Raw genomic sequence first — 27,660 nt, 5'->3', positions numbered from 1 at the left:
GAGGAGGGCTTAGGAAATGGCTGCCATTTACTGTTATGCACATAATGCCAAAAGGTTCAGCAGATGCAGGGGATGAGGGCAGTGTCTCTGCATCCTAAAGTTAAGGAGCATACAGAAATAAAAGCAGAAAAAGAAAGCAGAATGATTGTTCCTCATGCTAAGTAACTTTTTCCCTGCTGCCTGTACTCTCACAAATGAGAAACTGTTGGGAGGTCTGTGCAGCAACACCTCATAGCATACATATGTGAACTAATGGCTTCAGAAGATTTTGAGGAACAATCCCAGATCAGCTGGGGAGAGTTACTCAAAATGCTAAATAAGCTGAATCAGGGATATGAATTCAACCTGGTTCAGGTTGAAGAAAGATTCAAAGGCATACAGTCTCAGGCAGAACCAGTGACAGGATTTACACCAGCAGTCACATCCTAAAAGCAATGGAGAAACCTTCCTTTGCACTAAATGAGGAGCAGAAACTCAACTTTTCTGGTAGGTGGATTTTGGATGAAAAGACAGAGAAAGGAGGGGAAGAACTTGGAGGAAGTACCACGAGAAGGCTGACCCTATACAGAGTGAGATTGCCAATTTACCAGGGTAGCTTTGAGCTCCAAAAAGAGGGCAAGAGTCAAAAGGCTGCTTTTAGCTTTAATAGCTGCAACACACCTGATGGATCAAAGATGAAGAAGAGTAAACCTGTGAAAATCCTGCCCAAGTTCAGCCCAGATGAGGACAAAATATCATGCTAATTTATCTGCATCATTTTTTTCCAGGTCTGTAAGCAGAGACCTGGTTGACCTGACCTCTTCCTGAGTGCTTCTCACATGAAATAAGCCAGACATCCTCACTCATGGTAGAGGGCAGGCTGAAAATCTTCTGCTCTGCCATCTGCCTGAAGTACGTGAGCTGGAATAATGTGGTGCTGTTGTCAAGAGACAAGTACCTCAGGATGCATGGAGAGGTGTTATTGTTTTGTGTGGGTTCATTGGTTTCTATCATCCACACCCATTCAGTAGCAGAGACTTTCTGGTTGCTCCATGGGTCTTGCTCAAGTCAGAAGACCCTGAAGAAGCAACTCAGTCATCAGTGCTGAAGGGATTAATTGGAGCAGATAGCTAGAGCTGCCAGCAGGGCATAAGCAGCTGGGGGATGTGGATGTAAAGAAGGAAGGCCTAGCTGGAGAAATTGGTGGAGGAAGGACTAAATAAATGGAAGAGCTCCTGGGAAAGAAGCAGCTAATGTCAATGGCCAGGGCAGCAGGAATGTAGAGCCTGACAGATTCCTTTCTCCTCTGGCACAGTCCTCAAAGATGATCTACGTGACCCATATGCCCACACAGCCCCACTGCACACACAGCAACCTCTACACAGTAATGCAGAAACTTAAGAGATAGGCTGAAAGTGATGGGTGCTGGTCTCATCCAGGTCTTCTCCACTCAGAGGGTTGTGAGGCATTGGAACAGGTTGCCCAGAGAGGTTGTGGATGTCCCATCCCTGGAGGTGTTCAAGCTCAGGTTGGACGAGGCCCTGAGCAACCTGATCTAATAGGTGGCATCCCTGCCCTTGACAGGGGTGTTGGAACTAGATGATCTTTAAGGTCCTTTCCAACCCAAGCCGTTCTATGATTTTATGATTTTTGCTAAATTCAAAGAAGGCCTTCTTGCATCCAGTGGGACATGGGCACAGTGGGTGGCAGAAAGGCCAGAAGAGAAGAGAGACAGAGTAAGTTCTTGGACACCTATGTTTAAGAAACAGATGTCTAGTCCTCTTCAGTACAGCTAAGAGCATGGAAGACCTCCACACTGTACTCAGAGATTTTTCAGCTCCAAACAAGTTCACCACCCAGCACCATTCAAGTTTGGAAACACCTCAGGAAATCATCTCACGTGATATAGGCAATCATGAAGCCAGCTAGTGCTAGAGCTAGCTACCCAGAAAAATGGTAAGCATGAGACAGGAGGAACACATCTCAGTGCACTTGTCTCTGTGGAAACTAGGACCAAGATTTCAGAGGCAAGTTAAGGGTGCTGAGCATGCACATCCCTTCTGTGCTGAGGAGAGTGCTGAACACAGACTGACTTCCTGGGCAAATGCTTTATCCATGGGGCTAACAGGCAGAAGGTAGTTAATGCTGGGGCTGACTTTTGTAGACAAGGGATTCTCTGCTCTACTCTGAACTCATTATCCTTTGTGCTGGTTTTCACCCTTCCCACTTTGCAGGCATTCTCAAAAATAGCAGGAGGCTAATGCTAGAAGCTGAACCCAAACTCTAGAGTGCCATTCATCTTGTGAGGCAATTTACTCTTTAGTTGATACTGGGATGATTCAAAATCTCCGACAACCCAGGTTGTCTGTGTATGGACTCAATGGAGTCAGAAGCCTTGGGCTCACAGCTCAGATGCTGTAGAAGAGGGAACTGTGATTCTTACAAACAAAAGTTGACAGGTGCTCGATCTCTACATGTTAATGGAGTGGGAATCACATCAGACACCATTCCGTATTTCTGAGTGCACAGCTCCTAGTAATACAGTCATTGTCTTAGAACAGTTCTCCTTGAAATCTTTTTGATGAGGGTACTTTTTTTTTTGTTGTTGTTTGTTTTGTTTTGTTTTCCTGGAACAAGTGTAATTTTCTTCATAGTAGCTCATATGATGTTGTGTTTGGGATTTGTGGTGACAGATAGTGTTGATAACAAACCGATGTTACAGATGTTGCTGAACAGTGCTTACACAGAGTCAAGGTCTTCCCTGTTCCCCATCATGCCCTGCCAGGTTGGAGTGCACAGGAAGTTGGGAGGAAACAGCCATGACAACTGATCCCAACTGACCAAAAGGACATTCCATATCATATGATATCATATTCAGCAATAAAAGTTGGGGGAAAGAAGGAGGAAAGGGGTAGGTTTGGAGTTATGGCATTTGTCTTCCCAAGTAACTGGTATATGTGATGGAGTCCTGCTTTACTGGAAGTGGCTAAACATCTGCCTAATGATGGGAAGTAGTGAATGAATACCTTATTTTGCTTTTAACTTGCATGTGCAGTTTTTACTTTATCTGTTAAACTGTCTTGATCTCAACACACAACTTTTCTCACTTTTATCTTTCCAGTTTTCTCCCCTATCCCACTGGGAGAGTGAACAATCAGCTGTGTGGCAATTAGCTGCCTTCCAGGGTTTAACTACAATAGTGAAGTAGCACAGGAGCTGCAAGGTGCTGTGGGAATAACAGCCTAAGGGATGCAATAACAATTGCGTAAACCCCTGTTAGGAACTGGAGGACAGCTGGGTTGCTTTTTGCTTGTGGCATAGCCGTGCTGATTCTGTGGATCTTTTCAGCTTTCCTTCCTATATTTGTTCTTATGGATGAGATATAGTGAAGGCTGCTGAGGGAGTCTGTGATCTACCACCCCTTGGAAGTGCAGATATTGAGCTAAGAAAAGCACTCATCCAGCTGTGTGGAGACCAAGAAATTAATTCCGTTCACTAGTACAGGTGGGGTAACATGGTCACAGCTGCAAGCTGTGACCATTAGGCACTCTTTGGCTCTCCTACTTCTTCTACATCAAGCTCCATTTGGACAAGAGCAAAATTTGCCATGTCTCTTGCTAGGGGGAACTGCTGGTGACACAACTTTGAGGGGACAGGGTGAAATCAGTGCCATCTTCAGATTTCCTGTTCATTTCTGATGTGAATGAATTCCCTCCATCTTTGAAGTCAGGTGAAATATCTGTACCAGTGATGCTGATCAAGAAAAGCTTCATGAAGGAATGTGGGAGAGCCTGTGGATCTCTCAGTGCAAAGGAAGAAACTAGTTATCTTTTGAAAAACATCCTCCATTTCTTGGGGAGACTTCATGGATCAGGATGTCCCATTTTTCCAGTCCTTGACTGGATGCCCATCTGACTTGAATATATCTCCTCAAACTGTTCACTGTGCAGCTGCTTTAGGATGGCTGCATGATTAAAGGAATCTAATGACTGTATCAAAGGTACCCAATATTGTTGTGAAAGCACAGACTGTGTGATGGTGACCTTGATGCTGTGTTTCTTCAAAGACTTAGATGAGAACTCACCAACAGTTCTTTTCTCTACTGGAATTGACCAGCTGCTAAGGTTAAATCTTACATCAAACATGTTGAGTCCTAAGAAGATGCCTTCTTGAACTTTCCTTGTTGATTCCCACATGGTCCATCTGGGTTGACTTTGCTTGCTTCTCTCTGGGCAGAAAAGAAGACCAACGGGTCTGAAGAGGAGGCCAGGCCAGTGGCTTGTAGCCATGCATCTTCTCCTGTCATTGCAACTAGCCAGGAGGTCCTGCTCAGATTGGTCCAGGGTAGAAGGAGCAGAGGACCTAAACAGGAAGTCTATAGATGGTTTCATGATAATGACATGGAGATACTGGATGTGGAATTTCCTTCTACAGATTACAAGACAGATTGCAAGGTTAATGCAGTTGTTCTAAGAAGCAGAGCTGAAAGTAGTTTGCATTGGGCCGTAAACTCAGGAGTCTTTGATGTTGCTCCACCTTCATACTTAACCAGAGCTCATGAGTGCCTGTATCTTCTCAGCTCATACTCATTGAACACAAGGCAAGGCAAGTCATATCACAGCCAAAAGCTGGTGTTTCTGGAATAGCGCAGTTGTGTTTGGTAAGGTATCTGAGTGCCTGTGAGGAATGGGTTATTTTGGTGCTGAAAAATAGCTGGCATTACAGATATGTTTGGCTGTTTCTGCTGGGTTTTAGTATGGAAAATGGGTTGAACAAAGTAGTTTCAGTGGGAATTGGACCAATATTTGCTTATTTAAGGTGTTTTTCCCCTGCTGTGTGAATTTTCCTTTGCTTTTCAAGGAATTAGAGTTGGAAAAGCAAAGTACTCTGTGCTCCAGGAAGAGCTGTGATGCAGTAGTGAAGGACTCATGGTCACAGTGAATGCTTTGTAGAGGAAATTCCCAGTACTGCATAGCATATGTCCATTACAGCATCAGGAATCTGCTGTCCTGCAAAGATAGGATATGAGCAAGTGAGGGGCCCTGGAGCCAGTCAAACTTTGTGTGGCCATAGTGAGGCTCTTGCTGCTGCCACGCTGGGTGGGCTGTGACAAACTTGGGTTGTGTCTGAAATACAAATGCCAAGGAACTGCATGACAGGGAGAGAGGACGATCAGTGGCAGGTCCTTCATCTTCTGAAAGCCTGAACATGGCTGAGCTGCTGGATTGGGGTTGTGTTGCTCAAAATGCTGAGGTATTGAGGGCTGGAGCGCCCAGTGCAAGAGGTCAAGTGCACCTCGTGTGAACTTGACTGCCTGATAGGACAGGGTTTGAAGGTTCACAAGGAGACAAGAGGATGTGTTCAGGGAAGTGTTCTCCAGGTCTAGCTCTTACTTATTGAATGAATATATATATATATATTTAATGAAATTACAGATTGGAAAAGTACAAAAATAGATCTGTGCATGTCTACAGGTGCCCTTTTTGAAGCTTAGCAAAAAATTGCCTTGGGTTTGCTGAGCAGAAATTCTCTGAAGAAGGAGTTAAAAATAATAAAATACTCTCAAAGCCAACTAAATGCTTACATATGTTCTGTTGATTTGTGTTTTGATTTGTCATTTAGCAGTTATACAAACCTCCATTGCAATTGCTGCCTCTTTCAGCAGATCCCTCCCTTCCCAAAGACAGGTAATCTCTTGGCTGACCCACACTTGAACAGAGGAAATTGTCCAGTTTTTTGTGGCCTATCTCACTGAAAACTTTGGAGATAAACTCATGTGATGTCTAGATGCAGTAATTTAGATTACTGAGTAATTCCTACGCAAGAAGCTGGAATGCCCAGTAGGTCTTGTCAGAAATCTATCACTTGGGTAGGACTGATTATCTCTATAAATTAAAATAAATCTGAAGCCCATGGTGTGTAGACCAATGTTTTTTACCCCTATGGCCAAGATTTTTAAATCTGTGGAAGGAAATTCTTCAAGATAGTTTGCCTGCCAGTATGATATAATATGATCTTTATCTTCCAGAAAGAACAACTGGAGGATACAGTAAAAAACAAAACAGCAGCAACAACAGAAAAACAATAGTTTTGGTGTGGTTTCTCCTGAGAGTTCTGAGCTTCCCATGTTGTCCTCACACTCTTTTTCTATTTTCTCTCAATGCCATTATCAGTTTCTGCTACCTCCAATTCTAGTCCAAAGGATAAGGGTTTTTCCATTTGAAACTGCTCTGCCAGCTAATGAACTATTTTTTGTGATCAACATTGACATAGATCTCAGTGCTGCAATTCACAATTTTCCTTTCACACCATTGTTTATATCACTTATTAAAAACTTCAGGGGAGAAGCTACAGATTTATACTTTGTTTAGTTGGTATGGAATGGAAAGTAGGCATTTGCTAAAAAGAAGAGACCCAAGTAAAGTGTTAGGCTATGCTGAAACAGCCAGAAAATTCTGGTGGTCACTCACAAGCACTGAGTGCTGGATGCAAGACTGATGATACCACTTTTCTTGATACCAGAGTTTGCACTCAGGACCAGATTTATTTAGCATTGAAGATGTAGTCTTAATAGTTAAATCTCCTTATCTACATACTTTATCTGACCTTCAAAGAACCCAGCAGGTTTGAGAAGTATGGCTTCCCTTTACAAATACAAATGAAAGACTGTCACTTTTTCCTGTGTCTATTATTCTTACTCTATATTACAGTGCTTCTGATTTGCCAAGTACAAATATCAGACTTACTTCATTGTAGTTCCCTTGATTTCCCTATGAGTCCTTTTAATACCATAGGATTACATTCATCACCTGGCAGTCCTGTGATATCCAAATAGATTTTAAAGTAGGCGCTTCCACACCAAGTTTGGAAACTTAACTTCATCTTTGAATTCCTCTAGATCTTTGGACATCTGCATTTGAGGAATAAGAAGGAAGGTCTTTGCAATGAAACTGCTAACCTGATGACAAGAGTGTGAGAGGTGAGTGAAGTTGGCTTCATCATAGGAAGAGGAAGGAGCTACAAAGAGAAGAAATTGCTAATACAATTTCCCCAAGGGAGAAGGGGAACATGGTCAGAATCATGGAGATATGGTGGTATAGTGTACACTATTGGAACATGGTCATGGGAGAGTACAGGCTATTTAAGAGGAATAGGCACGGAAAATGAGGAAGGGGATTTATGCTTTATCTTAAGGTACTCCTTGTTTATGCAGTGTTCCAAAGTGAAACTGTAGATGTGCATCAAGATGAGATAAAAATGAATCATGTTGTTATGGGGTCTGTTATAGACCACCTGATCAAGACAAAGTAATGGAAAATGATGTCTGCAAACAACTAGCAAGTCTCCTCTTCCTTAGGCAGGATTTCAGCCATGTGGACATCTGCTGGGAGGGCAACAGCACTGGGCAAGCAATACTGGAAGTTCTTAGACTGTTCTAATGACAATAACCTAATGTAAATGATGGAGGGGCAATGCTGAGTTCTGGAAGCAGGGATAAACTACTGATGAATATGATCCTGGACGGCATTTCAGGCTGCAGCAACCACGTATTGACTGTGTGAAGGATCTAGTGGAAAGCTGGGGAGGTAAGCAGCAGAATTTATTACTCTAGATTTCATAAGACTAGAATTCATCTTATTCACAGAATCACTAGTTAGAATATGCTTGGAAGTAGCTGTGCTTGGGAGAGGTAGTGAGTGTTGAAAAGAAAGCTAATGAGACCTCAGGAACAAACCACCTTGTTCTTTGCAAGAAGATTAAGAATTTTATCTTAGCTGTGAACTTGCTGATGAACTAAGCTAAAAAGTTTACAAGAGATGGAGACAAGGACTGTCAATAAAACAGTAATACAGAAACATTGCTTGGGTACTTAGGGACATTAAGCATAAGAATTCTGCAGGTATGGTGCACAAGAGAACTCAGGGAAAATGTGTCTACCAATGAATGTGAGAGACAACCTAGTGCAAGATGGTTTAGTGGGTAATATTGGTGGTAGGGGGATGGTTGGACTAGATTATCTTGGAGGTCTTTTCCAACCTTAATGATTCCATGATTCTATGATTCTATGATACAGAAAGCACTTAAGTATGCAGCACCTTTTCTGCATCAGTCTTCATAGACATAAATTCCACCCAGGCAACCATATCTTCCAACAGTGTTTGAGAAGGTAAGGGATAACCAACAGTGGGGAAGTCCGAGCTTACTACGTAGTGAAGCTGGAATTATTAAAAGAAGTTGGATGTATTCATATCTATAGGGCTGGGTGCAACTCATCAAAAAAATACTGAAGGAGTTCACCAGTGTAATTGTAATGCTTATGTTCATTATTTTTGAAAAACGATGACACAGAGGGAAGGTCCCATATGACTGGAAAAAAAAAATAATATTATGTGGATCTTTAAAAAAGACAAGAAGAACCAGTGAAACTATAATCTACTCAGTCTCACTTTCGTTATTTGAAAGATCAAAAACTGTACCCTCTTCATATTTATTCCTAAGCATTCTGGGAAGACCTTATATTGGTCTCCCAACAGGGGCCTACAAGAAAGATGGAGAGGGACTCTTTACCAGGGAGTGTAGTGATATAGTACAAGGAGTAATGGCTTTAAACTAAGAGGGGAAATTTAGAGTAGATATTAGAAAGAAATTCCTCATGATGAGGGTGGTGAGGCGCTGGAACAGGTTGCCCAGAGAAGCTGTGGATGCCCCATCCGTGGAAGTGTTCAAGGCCAGGTTGGATGGGGCATGAGCACCCTGTTCTAGTGGGAGGTGTCCCTGCCCATGGCAGGGGGGTTGGAACTAGATGGTGTTTAAGTTCTCTTCCAGCCCAAACCATTCTATGATGCTATGATTCTGTGATTGTATGATTCTATGATTCATTTTTGCCAACGACGATAATTGTTGAGTGATCTCCCTGTCTTTATCTCAACCCTTGAGCCCTTTTCATCATATTTTCCCCCCCATTCCCTTTGAGAAGAGGGAGTGAGAAAGTGGTTGTGGTGGAGTTCAGCTGACCAGCAAGGTAAAACCACTGCAATAACATAAAGAATAATGTGTTTACATATGGAGGATCTGAAGAAGTGTAAGTGATGACACCCTTTCCTAAAACTAGATCAGTTACTCTCCTGGATTACCAACAAACCTTTTCCCATACCATCAGGATTACGCCAGACTGTTGCTGCCTCTTTAACTCTGGTATAGATAGTATTGTGCTGTTGGACTTTTTTCTGGGGTCATGAACATGCTAATATGCACATTTTCATGGGAGGCAGTGAAGGACTGAGGATTTATCAGAATGCACAGTAGCTGGAGCTTTGTGATGAGTTAATACATGTGCTTGTGTGTACAAGCATGGCTGTGTGGGAGATACTGTTTTGGGGAGCTATAGGTAGGGAAAGGCTTTGGGGATCTATGCAATTTCTGGTTTGACAAGAGGGGACTATTTATTTATGTAGATGATAATAGGAGCATATATATATCAGATGCAAGCAAAAGATGTAAGAGACTGAACAGTGAGAAAGCAGAATTTCTCAGGGAATCCCTTTTTTAATGATGTGCATAAAAGCATATATTATCTGTACATGTACAAGTATATATTTTAAATTTGGTAAATAAAAAAACAGCTCAGGAATGTGTTCAAGAGCTCCATTTCAAACCAGAGTCTACTGTTACTTGGAACAGCCTCGTGGGCTGAGGCTTCCAACCTACTGTATTTCAAATTCTCTCAGCTATTGAAACTGTCCTATACAGAAACCGCAGCTGTAGTAATTTTTGACTTCCTGCTTTTTAGAACATACTACTGCAAAGTAGCTCTTAGAAACATTACTTACTGTTTTTTGACCTACTTTTCCTGTTGCTCTTAATGCATCTGTTCCTGAAGTATCATAGACATATTACTATCTCCACAGAATGACTGAAAAGTTGTGGTATAAACATACCAAGCAAACTGCCATGGGTCAAGCAGCAAACCACGGAGAAAGCCAGCAATAGAAACCCTAAGTTCCTGCATCCAAGTTCTCTAAGTGCCTTGAGTAGTCTAGATTCTCTCCTTAACACACTTGATAAATTATTTATAGATGTATTCACATAGTCAGTAAGATATAAAAACATTCTAATTATATCATTCAAATCAAATGACAATTATGCCCGTAGTTTGCCAGACAATGCTTTGCCAAATAAGTTTTGCCAGAAATGTTTGACCGAAGAAAGGGGGAGCATCTGCAGCATCTGCAGATGAGACACTATAAAATCTCCCACAGACAAGTCTGACCTGTCTCCACGGAAAGCTTCAAGGTAAGTGCATGCGTTTTGAGAGCTTGGAAAAAGAGGACAATGTCCTTTCAATATTCCACTCAGTTTCTCCTGCCTCTGGCAAACATTTATATGAGGTGCTGTACATGCGAACAAAAATGTTAAATAGAATTTCAATGCATGTCTATAACTTCAATCTATAAATTGTGTCTAAAACTCCTTGCCAAAATAAGAAACACCTGCCATTCCTATTTTACAGGATTGGACAGTTTCCAAGGTACAAGCTATTCTCAAAGGGTAATATACTGAATATTGAAATTCTACAGTACAGGCTGAGACAGGATTTTTTCACAACTGCATGAGTTTTTTATTGTAAATCCTCCTATATTTCTGCAAACTCTTACTTAGGCTAGACTGTTGAAACGGAATATCTAAAAAGTGAAGTTGTTTTCATTTATAGCACATACGGTAATATTTCTAATAAGGAAGCGCTGTCTTGAATATTCATCATTTATAATTAAGAACCAGAACAGATAGTGATTTTCTCTGGCTATAGGTTCTTTTATGTGAAGACCTCAAAACTGGTCAGAATTCACCAACCTGAGTTACCAAACTGTAGACAGTATTGAAGATCTTCTATTTACTGCTAGACTAAAGTCTCACTCTTGAGTGGGACTTAAGTACCTTTAAGTTCAAATCAAAGTAGATTTATGTGGTTGTTGTACTAGCTAAAGAGTAAGGAGTTTTCTCACTGACATAGATTCTATTTTTCCCAGTGAGCGACAACCTTTTTTCCCCACCAGTGTCCTCTGCTGACATTCCTTTAGTAAACGTGCAGAAATGGCCTCTGCAGACTCAGAAATGGCTGTTTTTGGGGAGGCGGCTCCCTACCTCCGAAAGTCAGAAAAGGAAAGAATTGAGGCCCAGAACAAACCTTTTGATGCCAAGTCATCCGTCTTTGTGGCCCATCCGAAGGAATCCTTTGTAAAAGGGACAATCCAGAGCAGGGAAACAGGGAAGGTCACTGTCAAGACTGAAGCAGGAGAGGTAAGAGAAAAGGAATCTTCAGATCAATATTTGATTCACACTGAACTTTTAGCAGACATATGCAGACATATTCTTTCATTTCCTTGGCAGACTCTGACCGTGAAGGATGATCAGGTCTTCTCCATGAACCCTCCCAAGTATGATAAAATCGAGGACATGGCTATGATGACCCACCTCCACGAACCTGCTGTGCTGTACAACCTCAAAGAGCGTTATGCAGCCTGGATGATCTACGTAAGTACCAGCAGCTGTCTTCCTTTGGGAGCTAGGAAGACCTGCTGTGCCAGGCTGAGCAGAAGCCAATGTGCTGTCTCCCTTCCTCGCAGACCTACTCGGGTCTCTTCTGTGTCACCGTCAACCCCTACAAGTGGCTGCCGGTGTACAACCCAGAGGTGGTGTTGGCCTACCGAGGCAAAAAGCGCCAGGAGGCCCCTCCACACATCTTCTCCATCTCTGACAATGCCTATCAGTTCATGCTGACTGGTGAGTGCTTGATCTCCTTTGACTTGCTCTTTCATTGATCTCTCAGTAGACGGAAATATAGGAATTATCTCTGTAAATCCTGAGCAACACTTAAAATACCACATGTGAAATTAATGGAAGATTAAAGTGCTTGACTTTAAGGATCTGTGTATGCTGCGTTCCCATTACAGTCAATAAAGACCTGGACCATGTAATGAATGTCTTTAAGAAGGAGTAAATTCATCAGCTAGAAGACACCTAGTGTTTGGTCTAGACTTTACTGACTCTAGACCTATTGCTCATTATAGTGAAAAGTAAGCATCAGACAAGTAATGCTTTCAGAAAAAACAATGTCAAAAGAAAACAAAAGCATTAGCGTTCAAACAGAATAGTTATAAAAAAAAATATTTCTGTCTTCTTCTCTTATTTCCACCTCTTATTTTCTCTTCCCAGTATATATATTGAAATCAATGATATGCAGGATTCATGTCTTCTTTTCCTGTTCTTTTGTTGCAAAATGGAAAATAAATTATGAATAGCAGGATTAAAAACAAACTGTATCTACCTATTAACTCAGAAATATATAATTTATGTACATATAGGAGTAAAAATAAAAGAGATGAAAAGTAGCGAAAAAGTTTGGTTAGGCTTTTCCGTTGTTTGTGAGGTCTCCAGATTTCCTCAGGAAGATTTTAGCTCCAGAAGAATTTATATGTAATCAACCCTCAATCTCAGTAATTTTGTCACATGTACTTATAAGAGAGATATCAGGTAGAAAGAGGATATCTTGAAAGGCTAAACAATATAAAAGTTACTCTGAAGTGGTGTCTTCACTGATCTTGTTTAGAATGCATGTAGTACTGCTGTATAGCATTGCTACATATCAGCTGGAATTCCCAGGGCTCTTCACTGTCTTCTGTCCTTCCACCCTCTGGTAGAAGCTGCAGTTCATATTTGTCTCCTAGCTTTTGTGTTCTTTCTAATTCATGAGCACCAGGAAAATCATTCTTAATATCTATCTTTTCACAGACCGTGAGAACCAGTCAATCCTGATCACGTAAGTACACTTCCTGCTCAGGTCCCTGCAGGGCTGCCCTGTACCAGGAGACCTGCTGCCTGACCACACTCTCTCTGCTTCTCTATTTGGCAGTGGAGAATCTGGTGCAGGGAAGACTGTGAATACAAAGCGTGTCATCCAGTACTTTGCAACAATTGCAGCTAGTGGGGAGAAGAAGAAGGAGGAGCAGCCTGGCAAAATGCAGGTACATTAATAGATAATGGCTTGAATCAGTGTTTTTTTTCTGTTCCTTGTTTTTGGAAAGTATATCGAGGAATAATTATTGTCCTGTAGGGAACGCTTGAGGATCAAATCATCAGCGCCAACCCACTGCTGGAGGCATTTGGAAATGCCAAGACTGTGAGAAATGACAACTCCTCGCGCTTTGTGAGTTGTAGCTTTGGACAAAATCCCTTAGAGAATCCCAGCATGGTTGAGGTTGCAAGGGACCTCTGGAGGTCCAGGAGGCTTTTGAATATTTTTGAGGAGGAAGACTCCAGAACCTCTCTGGTAACCTGTCCAAGTGCTCAGTCACCTACATAGTAAAGATGGAACCTCTTATGTTCCAGTTTTTACTTATTATTTATTTACTTATTATTATTTACTATTGCATTTTGTCCTGTCAGTAGGCAACACTGAAAAGAGTCTGATTTCTTTTCACTTTCCATTAAGGTGTTAATAGAGATTGATAAGATGCCCCCTGAGCCTTCTCTTTTCTAAGATAAGTAGGCCCAATTCCCTCTGCCTTTGCTCACAGGAATGGCGCTCCAGTCCCTTAATATTTTTGTACAATTCTATCTTTCTTGTACAGGGGCAATGAAATGCATCCAGGCTGAAATGGTTCTTTTTATCTTTAACAGGGCAAATTCATCAGAATTCACTTTGGGGCCACAGGAAAATTGGCTTCTGCTGACATTGAAACTTGTAAGAAACCCTCCTGGCGTATTCACATACCTTCCCAAATTCCTACCTCTGTGTGCTGTCTTGTGCCTATCACTTTCTACCTTCCTTACCAGATCTGCTGGAGAAGTCCAGAGTCACTTTCCAGCTCAAGGCAGAAAGAAGCTACCACATTTTTTATCAGATCATGTCCAACAAAAGGCCAGAGCTAATTGGTAGGAAGATTACCTATATTTTTGGAGGAAGATCACTAAACAACAACTCATCTTGTCTCCCAGATGACTGAAGTAAGCTTGTTTTTCCCTATTTCCTGCTTTCAGACATGCTCCTCATTACCACCAACCCATATGACTACCACTATGTGAGTCAAGGTGAGATCACTGTTCCCAGCATTGATGACCAGGAGGAACTGATGGCTACAGATGTAAGTAACATAAAAAAAACAGGTCATATTGTGGACAAGAGCCCTGGTATACATGCACTTATTTTACTGTTTATATTACCAGAGTGCCATTGACATCTTGGGCTTCACTGCTGATGAAAAGACTGCCATCTACAAGCTGACAGGAGCTGTCATGCACTATGGGAACTTGAAGTTCAAGCAGAAACAACGAGAGGAGCAGGCAGAGCCAGATGGCACAGAAGGTATCAGCAGATTCAACAAACTTTCCAAAAGATATTGTCATTGTCACTAAAAGAGGGCCTTAGGCAGATTTCAGGCTTTTAGTATGCAAAAGTTTAAACTAAAAAAAACAATTATGTACAATGGTTGTGTAACAGTTGAGACACCTACCTCATCTATCATCATACCTGCATTTTAGTTTTGTGAGTACTTTAATAAAAGATCTGGTGCTCACTGCCTGGAAGCCAGGAGCCATGGATGTCAATTTCTGTAACGTCATTAGTCATACTTTTTTTGGAATACACCTAGCAATCACTGCTATATTGTGGTACAGTGAAGTGGTCCAGCTCTAACAAGGTGGGAGAATATGTTTCCGTTCACCCTCACCTACTGGGAAAGAACGCTGATGTGAGTTGCATATTTGATTCCTCTCAGGTACAGTAAGAGCTAAAGTCCATTCCTTCAACTCTCTGAGTGATAACTCCTCTTGCTTCAGGACTAGAAACATGACGCACCATAGTCATGTCTGAAAAAGGATGAAAGCAGTGAGTTAACCTTAATAACATTTGTAGAAACCAAAGCTCAAAAAGAGTTGTATACTCCGCATCCTAATGACAGAGACAGTAGCTTCATGGCTTTGACACAGATGTTTTCGTGCAACTCCTTAAAGTGAACACTGCTATTTTTGAGACGATACCTCAAGAACAAAATCTTAGGCACTGTCCAACATGTATTTTTCCTCTCACTCTTTCTTGGTGTTTAGTTGCTGACAAGGCTGCATACCTGATGGGTCTGAACTCAGCAGACCTGCTCAAAGCACTCTGTTACCCCCGAGTTAAGGTTGGAAATGAATATGTGACCAAGGGTCAAACTGTGCAGCAGGTAAGAAGTGTGGTAATACAGAACCATATTTTGAATTAAGATCCCTTTGATCCTCCTCTGTTCTATACTCCAAGACTCTCTTTTTGCTTTAGGTGCAAAATTCAGTTGGTGCTCTAGCAAAGGCTGTCTATGAGAAGATGTTCTTGTGGATGGTTATTCGTATCAACCAGCAGCTGGATACAAAGCAGCCTAGGCAGTACTTCATTGGTGTCTTGGACATTGCTGGCTTTGAGATCTTTGATGTAAGGATGTTTTTCTAGCAGTTTCTTAATAGGACAATTGAGAGTAAAGGGAATTCTGAGCCACAATTGAGAAAAGTTATTATCCTCCTACAATTACTCCCTGAGCATTTATTATTATTATTAATTACTATTATTTAGTATTATCCTCCTACAATTACTTGCTGAACTGAAATTCTCCCCCCTCCCTCCCCCAAAAACCTTCTAATTACACTGAATTTGCTAAATTTGCTAAATGCAAAGTTTTTCCAACAAGAGAACAAAAGGAAAGCAAACAGGAAGAGGCCTTGTACTTAAACTATCATCCGTGAAGAACACTTTGTATCCCTTCTTTCTTTTTGCATTTGACAGTTCAACAGCTTTGAGCAGCTGTGCATCAACTTCACCAATGAGAAACTGCAGCAGTTCTTCAACCACCACATGTTTGTGCTGGAGCAGGAAGAGTACAAGAAGGAAGGGATTGAATGGACATTCATTGACTTTGGGATGGACCTGGCTGCCTGCATTGAGCTCATTGAGAAGGTATCCTTCCTGTTCACGTACATTAGTACTGGATCTTCCACAGTTGCCAAGTGATATACTTAAGAAGTGTGGGAGAATATGCTTTTTTTTTTTTTTTTTTTTAAATGCATACCCTGTGAAAGTGGCAATAGCGTGGAAGTGTTTTTAAAGACCCTACTGAGATTTCAGAACTTTTCCTGAAAGTACTTCCGGATTACAAAATAAAGTTAAATAAAAGATGGTCATGTAGCTGTCAGTAAAGATGGCCTATTGGGAATATAGTATTTAGCAATGTTGTATTTACCATTTTTTCCATAAGCAAAGACATTTACAAAAATGCTGAAAAAAAGACGAGCCTTGGTTAATTTTCTCCGATTAAGGTCATGAAAGACACAGAATCAACCTTCTCTTTTGACTCTATCCTCTTTTTAATCAAGTGATGTCTTATCTCTTTCTTCCTCCTCTTTGTTGTAAAATCTTCCAGCCCATGGGCATCTTTTCCATTCTGGAAGAGGAGTGCATGTTTCCCAAGGCAACTGACACCTCTTTCAAGAACAAGCTCTATGACCAGCATCTGGGCAAGTCCAGCAATTTCCAGAAGCCCAAGCCTGCCAAAGGCAAGGCCGAGGCCCACTTCTCCCTGATACACTATGCTGGCACAGTGGACTACAACATCACTGGCTGGCTTGAGAAGAACAAGGACCCCCTGAATGAAACTGTCATTGGGTTGTACCAGAAATCATCAGTGAAGACACTGGCCTTACTCTTTGCTAACTACGGTGGAGCAGATGCAGGTCAGTTCTGTAAATTCTGTATTTTAGGCACATTCAAAGGGAATTAAAACAGGAAACACTAAACATTTAATGCTATTTGTGTTCTGCACTCTCCAATATGTGGCATCCATATTTAACAGTATTTTTCTTTTCTTTCATTTGCAGAGGCTGGTGGTGGTGGTAAGAAGGGTGGCAAGAAGAAGGGTTCTTCCTTCCAGACTGTTTCAGCTCTTTTCCGGGTATAGTACTATTTTCCTTATCTCTTTGTAATATGAAGAAAGGGAGAAAGCTAATATTAAATATGAAAGGGCTATTTTGGTATTACTGTGAAGTTGGTAACATTATTTGGAAATCTCATGACCTGTTTTTCAGGATCAGTTTTGTAATTGATCTTGAATCAATTGTTAATATGTACTGTTCTAGAATAAGTATTCAGGTTTCAATTATAATGAAAATTGATATATTTTCTTTTTTAGTATTTGTTAATGTTTGGAGAAGATAATAATAGATTTTTAGTTTTCTACCTTTTTTGGGTCAGACTTCAGCTATAATTTTAGTATCCCTGCATTCCTATGAGCCTGGTATTTTGGTGAATTGAATGTCTCCTTAGAAGTATTCTCCAATAAGCTACTTAACGTATTTAAAAACCAAGCCAAACCATACCAAAACAGGTTTTTCTCAAACAGATTGACTTGAGTAGGTAGAACATGAAAGACCTTTAAGCTACTTATTTTAGCACAGTCTTTCAGTCTTTAATAATCATATTCAATATCTACAAATAGAAGAAATCTTTTGTTTCTGTGGCTTTACCTAAGTGTTCAGAAACCTAGCTAATTTTGATAAGTTAAAAACTTATTGCCATGGGTTTGATGCATTGAACACCAGACATTCAAAACTCACATTACTTACTGGTCCCTCTAGGAGAACTTAAACAAGCTCATGACCAATCTACGGAGTACTCACCCCCATTTTGTCCGCTGCATCATCCCAAATGAAACGAAAACACCTGGTAGGAAGCTCAAGTAAAAAGAGATTTGCCTCTGAAATAGCTATTCTTCTCTGTGCTGAAAAAAGGTATTCACTTGTGCAATGAATTTTTAGGTGCCATGGAGCATGAACTAGTACTGCACCAGCTGCGGTGTAACGGTGTGCTGGAAGGGATCAGAATTTGCAGGAAAGGTTTCCCCAGCAGAGTCCTGTATGCAGACTTTAAACAGAGGTAAGAAGGCTCATTTTTCCTACTAATTTTATCTGTGTTGAGCACCTTGTACATCCAACCAATTAAAACTTACACTATGCAGTTCTTTATTCTTTTCAACAAGGAGACTAATGGAATAGATGTGTTTCCATAAACATCAGCTTTAGTAGTACATATGCATACATGCTGTATCATCCAAATGAAGGAGTGACAGTTCATCAGCATTAAAATAGTTTCTATAAAACTATCATTTCTTCCATAAAAACATCAAGGCATTCAATAAAAACAGTAGTTTGCTTGTTGAATATGTCCTTATCTGTTTTTAATGCAGATACAAGGTGCTTAATGCCAGTGCTATCCCAGAGGGACAGTTCATTGATAGCAAGAAGGCTTCTGAGAAACTTCTTGCATCTATTGATGTGGATCACACCCAGTACAAATTTGGTCACACCAAGGTACAAACTTCCTGACTCAATCGCTATATGCCTGTGCTTTGTTCTACCTGGCAGTGATGTGTTGCAACATTCCCTTTCTCAAGGTGTTCTTCAAAGCTGGGCTGCTGGGGCTCCTGGAGGAGATGAGGGATGAGAAGCTGGCACAGCTCATCACACGCACACAGGCCAGGTGCAGGGGCTTCCTGATGAGAGTGGAGTACCAGAGAATGGTGGAGAGGAGGTAGACATTGTTCATCTTCAGTTAGAGTCACTTTCCTGTGAGGGAAAGTGTCATCATTCATCACATTCAAAATAATCTATGTACATTTTAATTACGCTTCAGAGAGTCCATCTTCTGCATCCAGTACAACGTTCGTGCATTCATGAATGTCAAGCACTGGCCCTGGATGAAGCTGTTCTTCAAGATCAAGCCCTTGCTGAAGAGTGCAGAATCTGAGAAGGAGATGGCCAACATGAAGGAAGAGTTTGAGAAAACCAAGGAAGAGCTTGCAAAGTCTGAGGCAAAGAGAAAGGAGCTGGAGGAGAAAATGGTGAAGCTGGTGCAGGAGAAAAATGATCTGCAGCTCCAAGTGCAGGCTGTGAGTTTATCAGCATTCATTTATCACTGAGAAAATGATTCTGTACATTCAGATTGTTCTTTACCAAGCAAAAGGTCAGATTATAGAAGAGTAAAAGTCAGAAATGCAAAGTTGAAGAATCAGTTGTCTGCAAGTTATGTAGTAAGCACTGCCAAAAGTCAGTGCAAAGAGAGGGAACATCAAGTTGGAGTCAGTGCTTTTGCTTTCAGAGGAATAAGATATCTACAGCTAGGGAACATGAAATACTCAGAGCAGAGTTATGCCTTAACCCTGAACTCCCTCTGAGCAGGTGATTTCCCCTGGAAGTGTTCAAGGCCAGGTTGGCTTTGAGCAACCTGGTCTAGTGGAAGGTGTCCCTTCCCATGGCAGGGGGTTGGAACTGGATGATATTTAAAGTCCTTTTCAACCCAAAATATTCTATGATTCTATGAGTTCTGCAGGGGCAAAGCTATCTCCATAGCACCAAGGTGCAAAAGAATTCATTCTGGAGGGTAAATGCAAGCCAGATTTGAAACTAGTGTAAATTCGGTTGCAGGAAAATACATTCACCATTTGCTTAATAACTAAAGGTTAATCATTTACTCAGAAACTGGGAAATACATCTTCAAATTATCTTCTAGGTTGAGAAGATATAGAAACACAGTTCCTGTTTCTGAGAAATAGTCACACCATCCAGGCGTGTTTCTTCTTCCCTCCACTATTAATTACACAAAAGAGCTCTTTATGCTTTAGACTTAACTATTAAGAATCAGTTTCATAAATTAAATTTATAATGAAAAAAAATTTTTTTTTAACATTGCAGTGTTTTCAACTCTAACTTGTATTTTCTGGTATGGGCTGTATAGTAACTTATTTTGAACAGCACCCTGTAGACACACAGCACTTCACAAAATAGAATGTTACTTAAAAATAATCACAAAAGTATTTGGTATTCAAGTATCACTTTAAACATCATCTTAAATTACTCATTAGATCACACAAACTAGAAACTAAAAACAGTAAACAGTACTTAATTATCCAGTTACTTGAACATTCCATAGAAAATGGGAAACCTTTGTTACCTCTTTTATCTAGTAAGTGAAGAAAAATAAATATCCCATTGTATTTTCTTATATTTTCCTATCAAATTTATTTAGGAAAAAGCAAATTCATGATATCAAAAAGCCCACCAGAGTAAGAAGATATAATGATTACCTGGTATTAGCATATGTGAAACCAGATATACTGAGGGAAGATGAGACATAGGTAGATGATGTGCAATGGTAAGACACCACTTACAAAAGGAGCAGTCTTTATTATCTAAAATATTAAATTTAGAGAAAGAATCATCTTCTTCCATTAAACTATTCCTGAAACTATCAAAGCCATTACTCCCCATATAATAAGGTGTTCAGCAGGATTCAATTACAAAAGGGAAAGTATTGAATACTTCACTTCTGAAGAAAAATGCCTGTAACCCCTTTCTGCTCTTGGTAGGTGACAGTAAATTTCACACACCTATCACATTCAAGACATCTTTAGGAGAGGAAAAACAAAATTGGGAAGCCATGTTGTTTCCAGAGGGAAGCAGTATAGCCCTTCCCAGAAAAAAAATCCTCTCAAGGTTAATGAGTTGCTTGACTGAAGGAAAATTTCAGTCTGCATTTTAACTAATACTTTGAAAACTTCATAATATAAACCAAGAACATCTGTCTCTTCCCATCAGGAAGCAGACAGCTTGGCTGATGCTGAGGAAAGGTGTGACCAGCTCATCAAAACCAAAATCCAGCTGGAAGCCAAAGTTAAGGAGGTGACTGAAAGGGCCGAGGATGAGGAGGAAATTAATGCTGAGCTGACAGCCAAGAAGAGAAAACTGGAGGATGAATGTTCAGAGCTGAAGAAAGACATTGATGACCTGGAGTTAACCTTGGCCAAGGTTGAGAAGGAAAAACATGCCACCGAAAACAAGGTAAGACTCAGAAGACATCACTCGTACTCGAGAAAGAATTCTAGTCTGTAATACAGCATAAAGTTTTAAACCACATTTTTATCTACACTTGCTCCCTTCTTGTCAAAGGTGAAAAACCTCACCGAGGAGATGGCAGCTCTGGATGAGACCATTGTGAAGCTGACAAAAGAGAAGAAAGCCCTCCAAGAGGCCCACCAGCAGACACTGGATGACCTGCAGGCCGAAGAGGACAAAGTCAATACATTGACCAAAGCAAAAACCAAGCTGGAGCAGCAAGTGGATGATGTAAGCACACGTGCCTCCAGCAAGACAGGACAGGTATGGAGTTTGACCTGCCTGGCATTGATGGTGTTGTTGTGTTTAGCTGGAAGGGTCCCTAGAGCAAGAGAAGAAACTGCGCATGGACCTTGAAAGGGCTAAGAGGAAACTTGAGGGAGACCTGAAGCTGGCCCATGATACCATAATGGATTTGGAAAATGATAAGCAGCAGCTGGATGAGAAACTGAAAAAGTAAGTGTGGTTGTGAGACACCTGAGTGTGGGTCAGGTGCATTTATTAGGTAGTTTTATTCAGGTGTTAACACTGTGATTCTGTATGCTTTGTGCAAAGGAAAGACTTTGAAATCAGCCAGATCCAGAGCAAAATTGAAGATGAGCAAGCCCTGGGCATGCAATTACAGAAGAAGATCAAGGAGCTGCAGGCAAGCCTCTGGTCCTTCCCTTCCGCCCTTCAGAAAGACGTCAGTACAAGGAGGGCATGGGTGTGTAAAGGGTCTTGCATTTTCCCCAGGCCCGTATCGAGGAACTGGAGGAGGAAATTGAGGCAGAGCGAACCTCTCGGGCAAAAGCAGAGAAGCACCGTGCTGACCTCTCCAGGGAGCTGGAGGAGATCAGCGAGCGCCTGGAAGAAGCAGGAGGGGCTACAGCAGCTCAGATCGATATGAACAAGAAGCGTGAGGCAGAATTTCAGAAGATGCGCCGCGACCTCGAAGAGGCCACACTGCAGCACGAAGCCACAGCTGCTGCCCTGCGGAAGAAGCATGCAGACAGCACAGCTGAGCTTGGGGAGCAGATCGACAACCTGCAACGAGTCAAGCAGAAGCTGGAGAAGGAGAAGAGTGAGCTGAAGATGGAGATAGATGACTTGGCCAGTAACATGGAGTCTGTCTCCAAAGCCAAGGTAAAGAATTTCTGTAGTCTTACTAACCTATGTTACATGACGTGATGCGTGATTTTTTACTTCTCAGATTACATTTTGCTATCATACCCAGTAGTGTTGCTATTCTTTGTAAGAACTGTATGCCATAATGTAGTGATATTTCTCTTTCGTTTACATGTTTTTCGCACCTAGGCAAACCTGGAGAAGATGTGCCGCACGCTGGAAGATCAGCTGAGTGAGATCAAGACAAAGGAGGAGGAGCATCAGCGCATGATCAATGACCTCAACACTCAAAGAGCTCGTCTGCAGACAGAAGCAGGTGAAGTACCCCCACACTCCTATGGAATGTGAAAAAAACAAAAAAAAAACCTGAAACCAATGCTGCAAGGAAAAAGACATGTTTTATTCAGATTGGCCTATCCTCTCTAAGCTGATATGCAGTGATATTAAGACAGCTTGTTTTAGTGTTGCTTTTTAAATTATAGTCTATCTGTAAACTTTCTCAGGGGAATATTCACGCCAGGTGGAAGAAAAAGATGCTTTGATATCTCAGCTATCAAGAGGCAAGCAGGCATTTACTCAACAGATTGAAGAACTAAAGAGACATCTAGAGGAAGAAATAAAGGTAGATACTTGCTGTAGTAGTGTAGATTTTTGATCCAGATCATGGTGTTTTTTTGTTTGTTTGTTTGTTTGTTTTAGATATTTCTTGATATTACAAAGAAACAGGCTATCATATTAGTAATTTTCCAGATTCCAAACTATCTGGACAATCTTGACACCTTCCTGTCTAGTATGGGAAGAAAGGAAAGGAAGGCATAATGTCCAGCCTGGACACTGAGAAAGGAAGGAACATCATTAGGTCTTCACTAGGATTAACAATGATGTATAAGCAAGGTTGAGATACAGCTATAAAAACTGAGTTTCTTATCCTGTTTTTCTCAAATGCAGTATGATATTTATAACAGATTTTAAACGATTCAATAATTCCCAGCGTTATATTTGTCATTTGGAATTTACTCATCATATCTAGTGAGGTAATATTTGAAATTGTGATAAATGAACCCTTAATATCAATATATTGAATCTATATATTAATCTATATATTACAAGTACCTTTTCTCGTCGGGATGACTTTGACTTTTGGATTCAAATAGTTTTCAATGATTTTCCCCTTATTACAATTACACTGTCTCAATCCAATTGTCTTCACAGGCTAAGAATGCCCTGGCCCATGGCTTGCAATCTGCTCGCCACGACTGTGACTTGCTCCGGGAACAATATGAGGAGGAGCAGGAAGCCAAGGGTGAGCTGCAGCGTGCCCTGTCCAAAGCCAACAGCGAAGTGGCCCAGTGGAGAACCAAATATGAGACGGACGCTATTCAGCGCACCGAAGAGCTGGAGGAGGCCAAGTATGTGGTGACAGGATGCAAGGAAGCAGGAGGGGCAATGAAAATTCAGAAGGGACCTTGGAAGCGAAGACCAAGATATTCAAAGAAATAAGTCATGGGGTTGCTTTGGGGAAGGATGACAGATGTGGTAAACTTTATCCTATAGACCTTATGGATTGGAGTCTACAGAATGCAAAATGACTCAGCGTGCAGTTGTAGAGAGCATACTCATTCCTCTTTGATCACTAACTATGAGCTTTTTACCACCTCCCAGGAAGAAGCTGGCACAGCGCCTGCAGGATGCAGAGGAACACGTTGAAGCTGTCAACGCCAAATGTGCTTCCCTGGAAAAGACAAAACAGAGGCTGCAGAACGAGGTGGAAGACCTGATGATTGACGTAGAGCGAGCAAATGCTGCCTGCGCAGCTCTGGACAAGAAGCAGAAGAACTTTGACAAGGTATTCTGGCCTCTGGCCCTGTGCTTCCTGGGCAGAGCATCCCTTCACAACTGCCACATCCATACTCACACCCTGTTGATCTGCCCAGATCCTGGCAGAGTGGAAGCAGAAGTACGAGGAAACACAGGCTGAGCTGGAAGCTTCCCAGAAGGAGTCTCGCTCTCTCAGCACGGAGCTGTTTAAGATGAAGAATGCCTATGAGGAGTCCCTGGACCACCTGGAAACGCTGAAGCGTGAGAACAAGAACTTGCAGCGTAAGTCCGTGGCTTTCTGCTGCTGGCCGGGCTTTCCCCCAAGCTTGTCTACCCACCACTCCACACGGGTGTGTGCCTGCAGTGATGAGAAGAGACCTGTCACCCTGGTGTGTGAGGGCCCTTCCCTTTATGCCCTATGTCTGACCATGCCTTGTTTCACCCTTCCCTACAGAGGAGATTTCTGACCTCACGGAGCAGATTGCAGAGGGAGGAAAGGCGATCCACGAGCTGGAGAAAGTCAAGAAGCAGATTGAGCAGGAGAAATCTGAAATCCAGGCTGCCTTGGAGGAAGCTGAGGTATGTGCCCATAATCACTGCTGTCCACACTAGAAACGCTAGCAGTGGGGAAATATGGCTAAGAAATGCACGGTCCCCCTACTGCTCTAGCTGTGGAGCACATCCACGCCAGGTTCTCTGAAAAATTCTGTGATTATCAAGAAAACAAGAAGTAGCTCTACCCATGTTATACGTGTTTGTGACCATTTGTCCAGGCCTCCCTAGAACATGAAGAGGGGAAAATCCTGCGCCTCCAGCTGGAGCTCAACCAGGTCAAGTCTGAGATTGACAGGAAGATAGCAGAGAAAGATGAGGAAATCGACCAGCTGAAGAGAAATCACCTCAGAATTGTGGAGTCCTTGCAGAGCAGTCTGGATGCTGAGATCAGGAGCAGGAATGAAGCCCTGCGGCTGAAGAAGAAGATGGAGGGAGACCTGAATGAAATGGAGATCCAGCTGAGCCATGCCAACCGTGTGGCTGCAGAGGCACAAAAGAACCTGAGAAACACACAGGCAGTGCTCAAGGTCCGTTCAGCAAAGCTACACATACAAGAAAGGCTTCTCTAACATTTCTGGCACCCTAGTGTGCTGTGCTGCCTTGTCATTTCTCTTTCCTCTTTTACAGGATACCCAGATACATTTGGATGATGCACTCAGGACGCAGGAAGACCTGAAGGAGCAGGTGGCCATGGTGGAGCGCAGAGCAAACCTCTTGCAGGCTGAGATTGAGGAGCTGCGGGCAGCCCTGGAGCAGACAGAGCGGTCAAGGAAAGTGGCTGAGCAGGAGCTTCTGGATGCAAGCGAGCGTGTGCAGCTCCTCCATACCCAGGTAAGGGCTTGGTGCCCAAACCCGTTGTGTAGACACTTAACACAGATGACTGTTAGAGTAGTAGAGGGTGACGCAGGACAATGGTCTTGAATGGCCTCTATACTGCTGTCCACAATGGAAACAGGGTCATAGCCCATCACCTAAGCCCACCACTGACATTTGGTAAACAATTCTTTAATAAAGAATTCCAAACGCTGAATTTAAAGGTTGAAGAGGAAAGAGTTGGCTCAGGCTGTAGCTTTGGTATTTCAGGCCTCAGAATACAAGTCTTACAATTTCTGTTTGCACAGAACACCAGCTTGATCAACACCAAGAAGAAGCTGGAAACAGACATTGCCCAAATTCAGAGTGAAATGGAAGATACCATCCAGGAAGCCCGCAACGCCGAAGAGAAGGCCAAGAAGGCCATCACAGATGTGAGCTGGGGAACTCTGTCACCGAGGGTGATGGATGCATTCTCCCCAGAATATCTTTGGCCCCAACCTGGCTTTGCTGTTTTGCCTCTCCAGGCAGCCATGATGGCAGAAGAGCTGAAGAAGGAACAGGACACCAGTGCCCATCTGGAAAGGATGAAGAAGAACCTGGACCAGACGGTGAAAGACCTGCAGCACCGTCTGGATGAGGCTGAGCAGCTGGCACTGAAGGGAGGCAAGAAGCAAATCCAGAAGCTGGAGGCCAGGGTGCGTAGGGATGGTATTTGTGCACAAGTGAGCATGTCATGAAGGGAGCCACCTGGCTCCAAACAAGCTCCAAACATGGGCTTCTCATTGCAGGTGCGGGAGCTGGAAGGGGAGGTAGATGCTGAGCAGAAGCGCAGTGCTGAAGCCGTGAAGGGTGTGCGCAAGTATGAGAGGAGGGTGAAGGAGCTAACCTACCAGGTAAGGCAGGAGGCGTCTTTGTGCTGACGCACCCTTCTCACGGAAAGCCAAAGCATTTTTCCGTGAACTCCAAGAGGACATGTTTTCTGGTGCTGTGGGGAAACCAACTCTCTCTCTTTCCTGCTTACCAACCACTCTAGTCTGAGGAAGACCGGAAGAACATTCTCAGGCTCCAGGATCTGGTGGACAAGCTGCAGATGAAGGTGAAATCCTACAAGAGACAAGCTGAGGAGGCTGTAAGTATTGCTTGGAGAATGGCCATGAGCATCCTTCCATCGGGGCAGCACAGTCATTGAGATGAGCACGAATACAAGGAAAGAGGCATGAAAGTAACTCCAAAGACACAACAGTCTTGGCCATGTGGTTCATTCCCGTGTCAGCAGGCCTCGCCTTCTTCTGGCCATGCTGCACTCAGGGATGAACCAAGGGTTATTCTGCCGCCTGTTTGATTCAGGAAGTCAAACCAAAATTCCTGAGGGCCTCGTCCATTGACTGAGAAGCTCATGAATCTCTGACGCTGGTAACAGCACAGGGTTTCTGAGTCTTTCTCAACCTAATAAACCACAGGGAAAATTAGGCACCAAGTGGTGGGAGAATAAGCACACAAAATGAGAGACCACGTGACAGAATTGCTCCTCAAGAGTGACACAGTACCGGTACAGTTTGTCACAGTGAGGTCCTGAATAAGGGAGGATGATGAGCTCATTGAGAGGGTTCTGGGTCAGCAGTGGTAGGTAGGAGACAGGAGGTCTGTGCTTTCTCCGCGTAATCACCAGAGCCCCTCAAGGCCCAGACGCATGAGGAGTGAAACCCCTGCCCTGGACTCTTCACCACCAACTCCCTCTCCCCACACAGGAGGAGCTGTCCAATGTCAACCTCTCCAAATTCCGCAAGATCCAACATGAGCTGGAAGAAGCCGAGGAACGGGCTGACATTGCAGAGTCACAGGTCAACAAGCTACGAGTGAAGAGCCGGGAGTTTCACAGTAAGAAGATAGAAGAGGAAGAGTGAGGATGTCATGTGGCAGCAAAGTAGCTTGAGGGGTGCACAAAATGTGAACCCTCTGTTGCTTTCTTCTGCAATGTATTTGTAACCATGTCAATGTGTAGAGAATAAAGACCGTAGATTAATTTGCACACACACTATGAACAGTGGCTTCTTTGTTTTTTATTCCTGAATAAGCTTAGGATTTTGGTGAATCACCTATAGATGCTTTCAAGCTTCTAGCACTGCTCTTGCCCTCACATATTCTTGATGCTTCTCCTACTGTCCTTTCAGCACAGCTTACATCCCACGAGAGTTGCAAGAGGGAGCAATCCCTTTCCTCTTTGCTTTGCCTGCTTTTGTTTCTGATCTTGGCAATCACAAATCCTAACCACCAGACTCTGAGTAAGCTATCAGATGTCACAGTGCATCACACTATGATGGGACAGACATTTCCTCAGCAGAGACAATTTTCAGCAGACACTGAAATTATCACACTGTTCTGACTCTTCCACGGTGCCTCTAAATTGTGGAATTTCTC

General features: G+C 42.4%; 1 protein-coding gene across 1 annotated transcript; it reads left to right on the top strand.

Annotated features, from left to right (window-relative positions):
- The first annotated feature begins 305 nt into the window (after window positions 1-305).
- LOC310884253 (myosin heavy chain, skeletal muscle, adult-like) lies at window positions 306-27,275 on the top strand. Its single transcript, XM_083805745.1, has 42 exons — window positions 306-486; window positions 6,878-6,958; window positions 7,337-7,565; window positions 10,490-10,527; window positions 11,007-11,277; window positions 11,368-11,511; window positions 11,604-11,760; window positions 12,769-12,796; window positions 12,890-13,001; window positions 13,091-13,183; window positions 13,657-13,720; window positions 13,813-13,911; window positions 14,017-14,120; window positions 14,203-14,341; window positions 15,082-15,200; window positions 15,293-15,442; window positions 15,791-15,961; window positions 16,425-16,734; window positions 16,879-16,952; window positions 17,635-17,722; window positions 17,815-17,932; window positions 18,243-18,366; window positions 18,450-18,586; window positions 18,689-18,944; window positions 20,650-20,892; window positions 21,001-21,177; window positions 21,257-21,402; window positions 21,502-21,592; window positions 21,682-22,071; window positions 22,243-22,369; window positions 22,557-22,675; window positions 23,266-23,462; window positions 23,716-23,899; window positions 23,988-24,153; window positions 24,326-24,450; window positions 24,645-24,953; window positions 25,054-25,257; window positions 25,548-25,673; window positions 25,767-25,937; window positions 26,031-26,135; window positions 26,276-26,371; window positions 26,991-27,275. Exons 5-42 carry the CDS (start codon window positions 11,071-11,073, stop codon window positions 27,144-27,146), a joined length of 5,826 nt encoding a protein of 1,941 aa, XP_083661871.1. The 5' UTR covers window positions 306-486; window positions 6,878-6,958; window positions 7,337-7,565; window positions 10,490-10,527; window positions 11,007-11,070; the 3' UTR covers window positions 27,147-27,275.
- The last annotated feature ends 385 nt before the right edge of the window (window positions 27,276-27,660 follow it).

This window comes from Anser anser (assembly GCF_964211835.1).
Source record: "Anser anser genome assembly, chromosome: 19".
Taxonomy (NCBI): domain Eukaryota; kingdom Metazoa; phylum Chordata; class Aves; order Anseriformes; family Anatidae; genus Anser; species Anser anser.
This window is presented reverse-complemented; position numbering and strand designations above follow the sequence as displayed.

Coding starts and splice junctions, on each gene's coding strand:
- LOC310884253 (XM_083805745.1), top strand. CDS start 11,071: ATGGCCTCTGCAGACTCAGAAATGGCTGTTTTTGGGGAGGCGGCTCCC. Junction 12,797..12,889: donor AACCAGTCAATCCTGATCAC/GTAAGTACACTT, acceptor TCTATTTGGCAG/TGGAGAATCTGGTGCAGGGA. Junction 18,945..20,649: donor TGCAGCTCCAAGTGCAGGCT/GTGAGTTTATCA, acceptor TCTTCCCATCAG/GAAGCAGACAGCTTGGCTGA.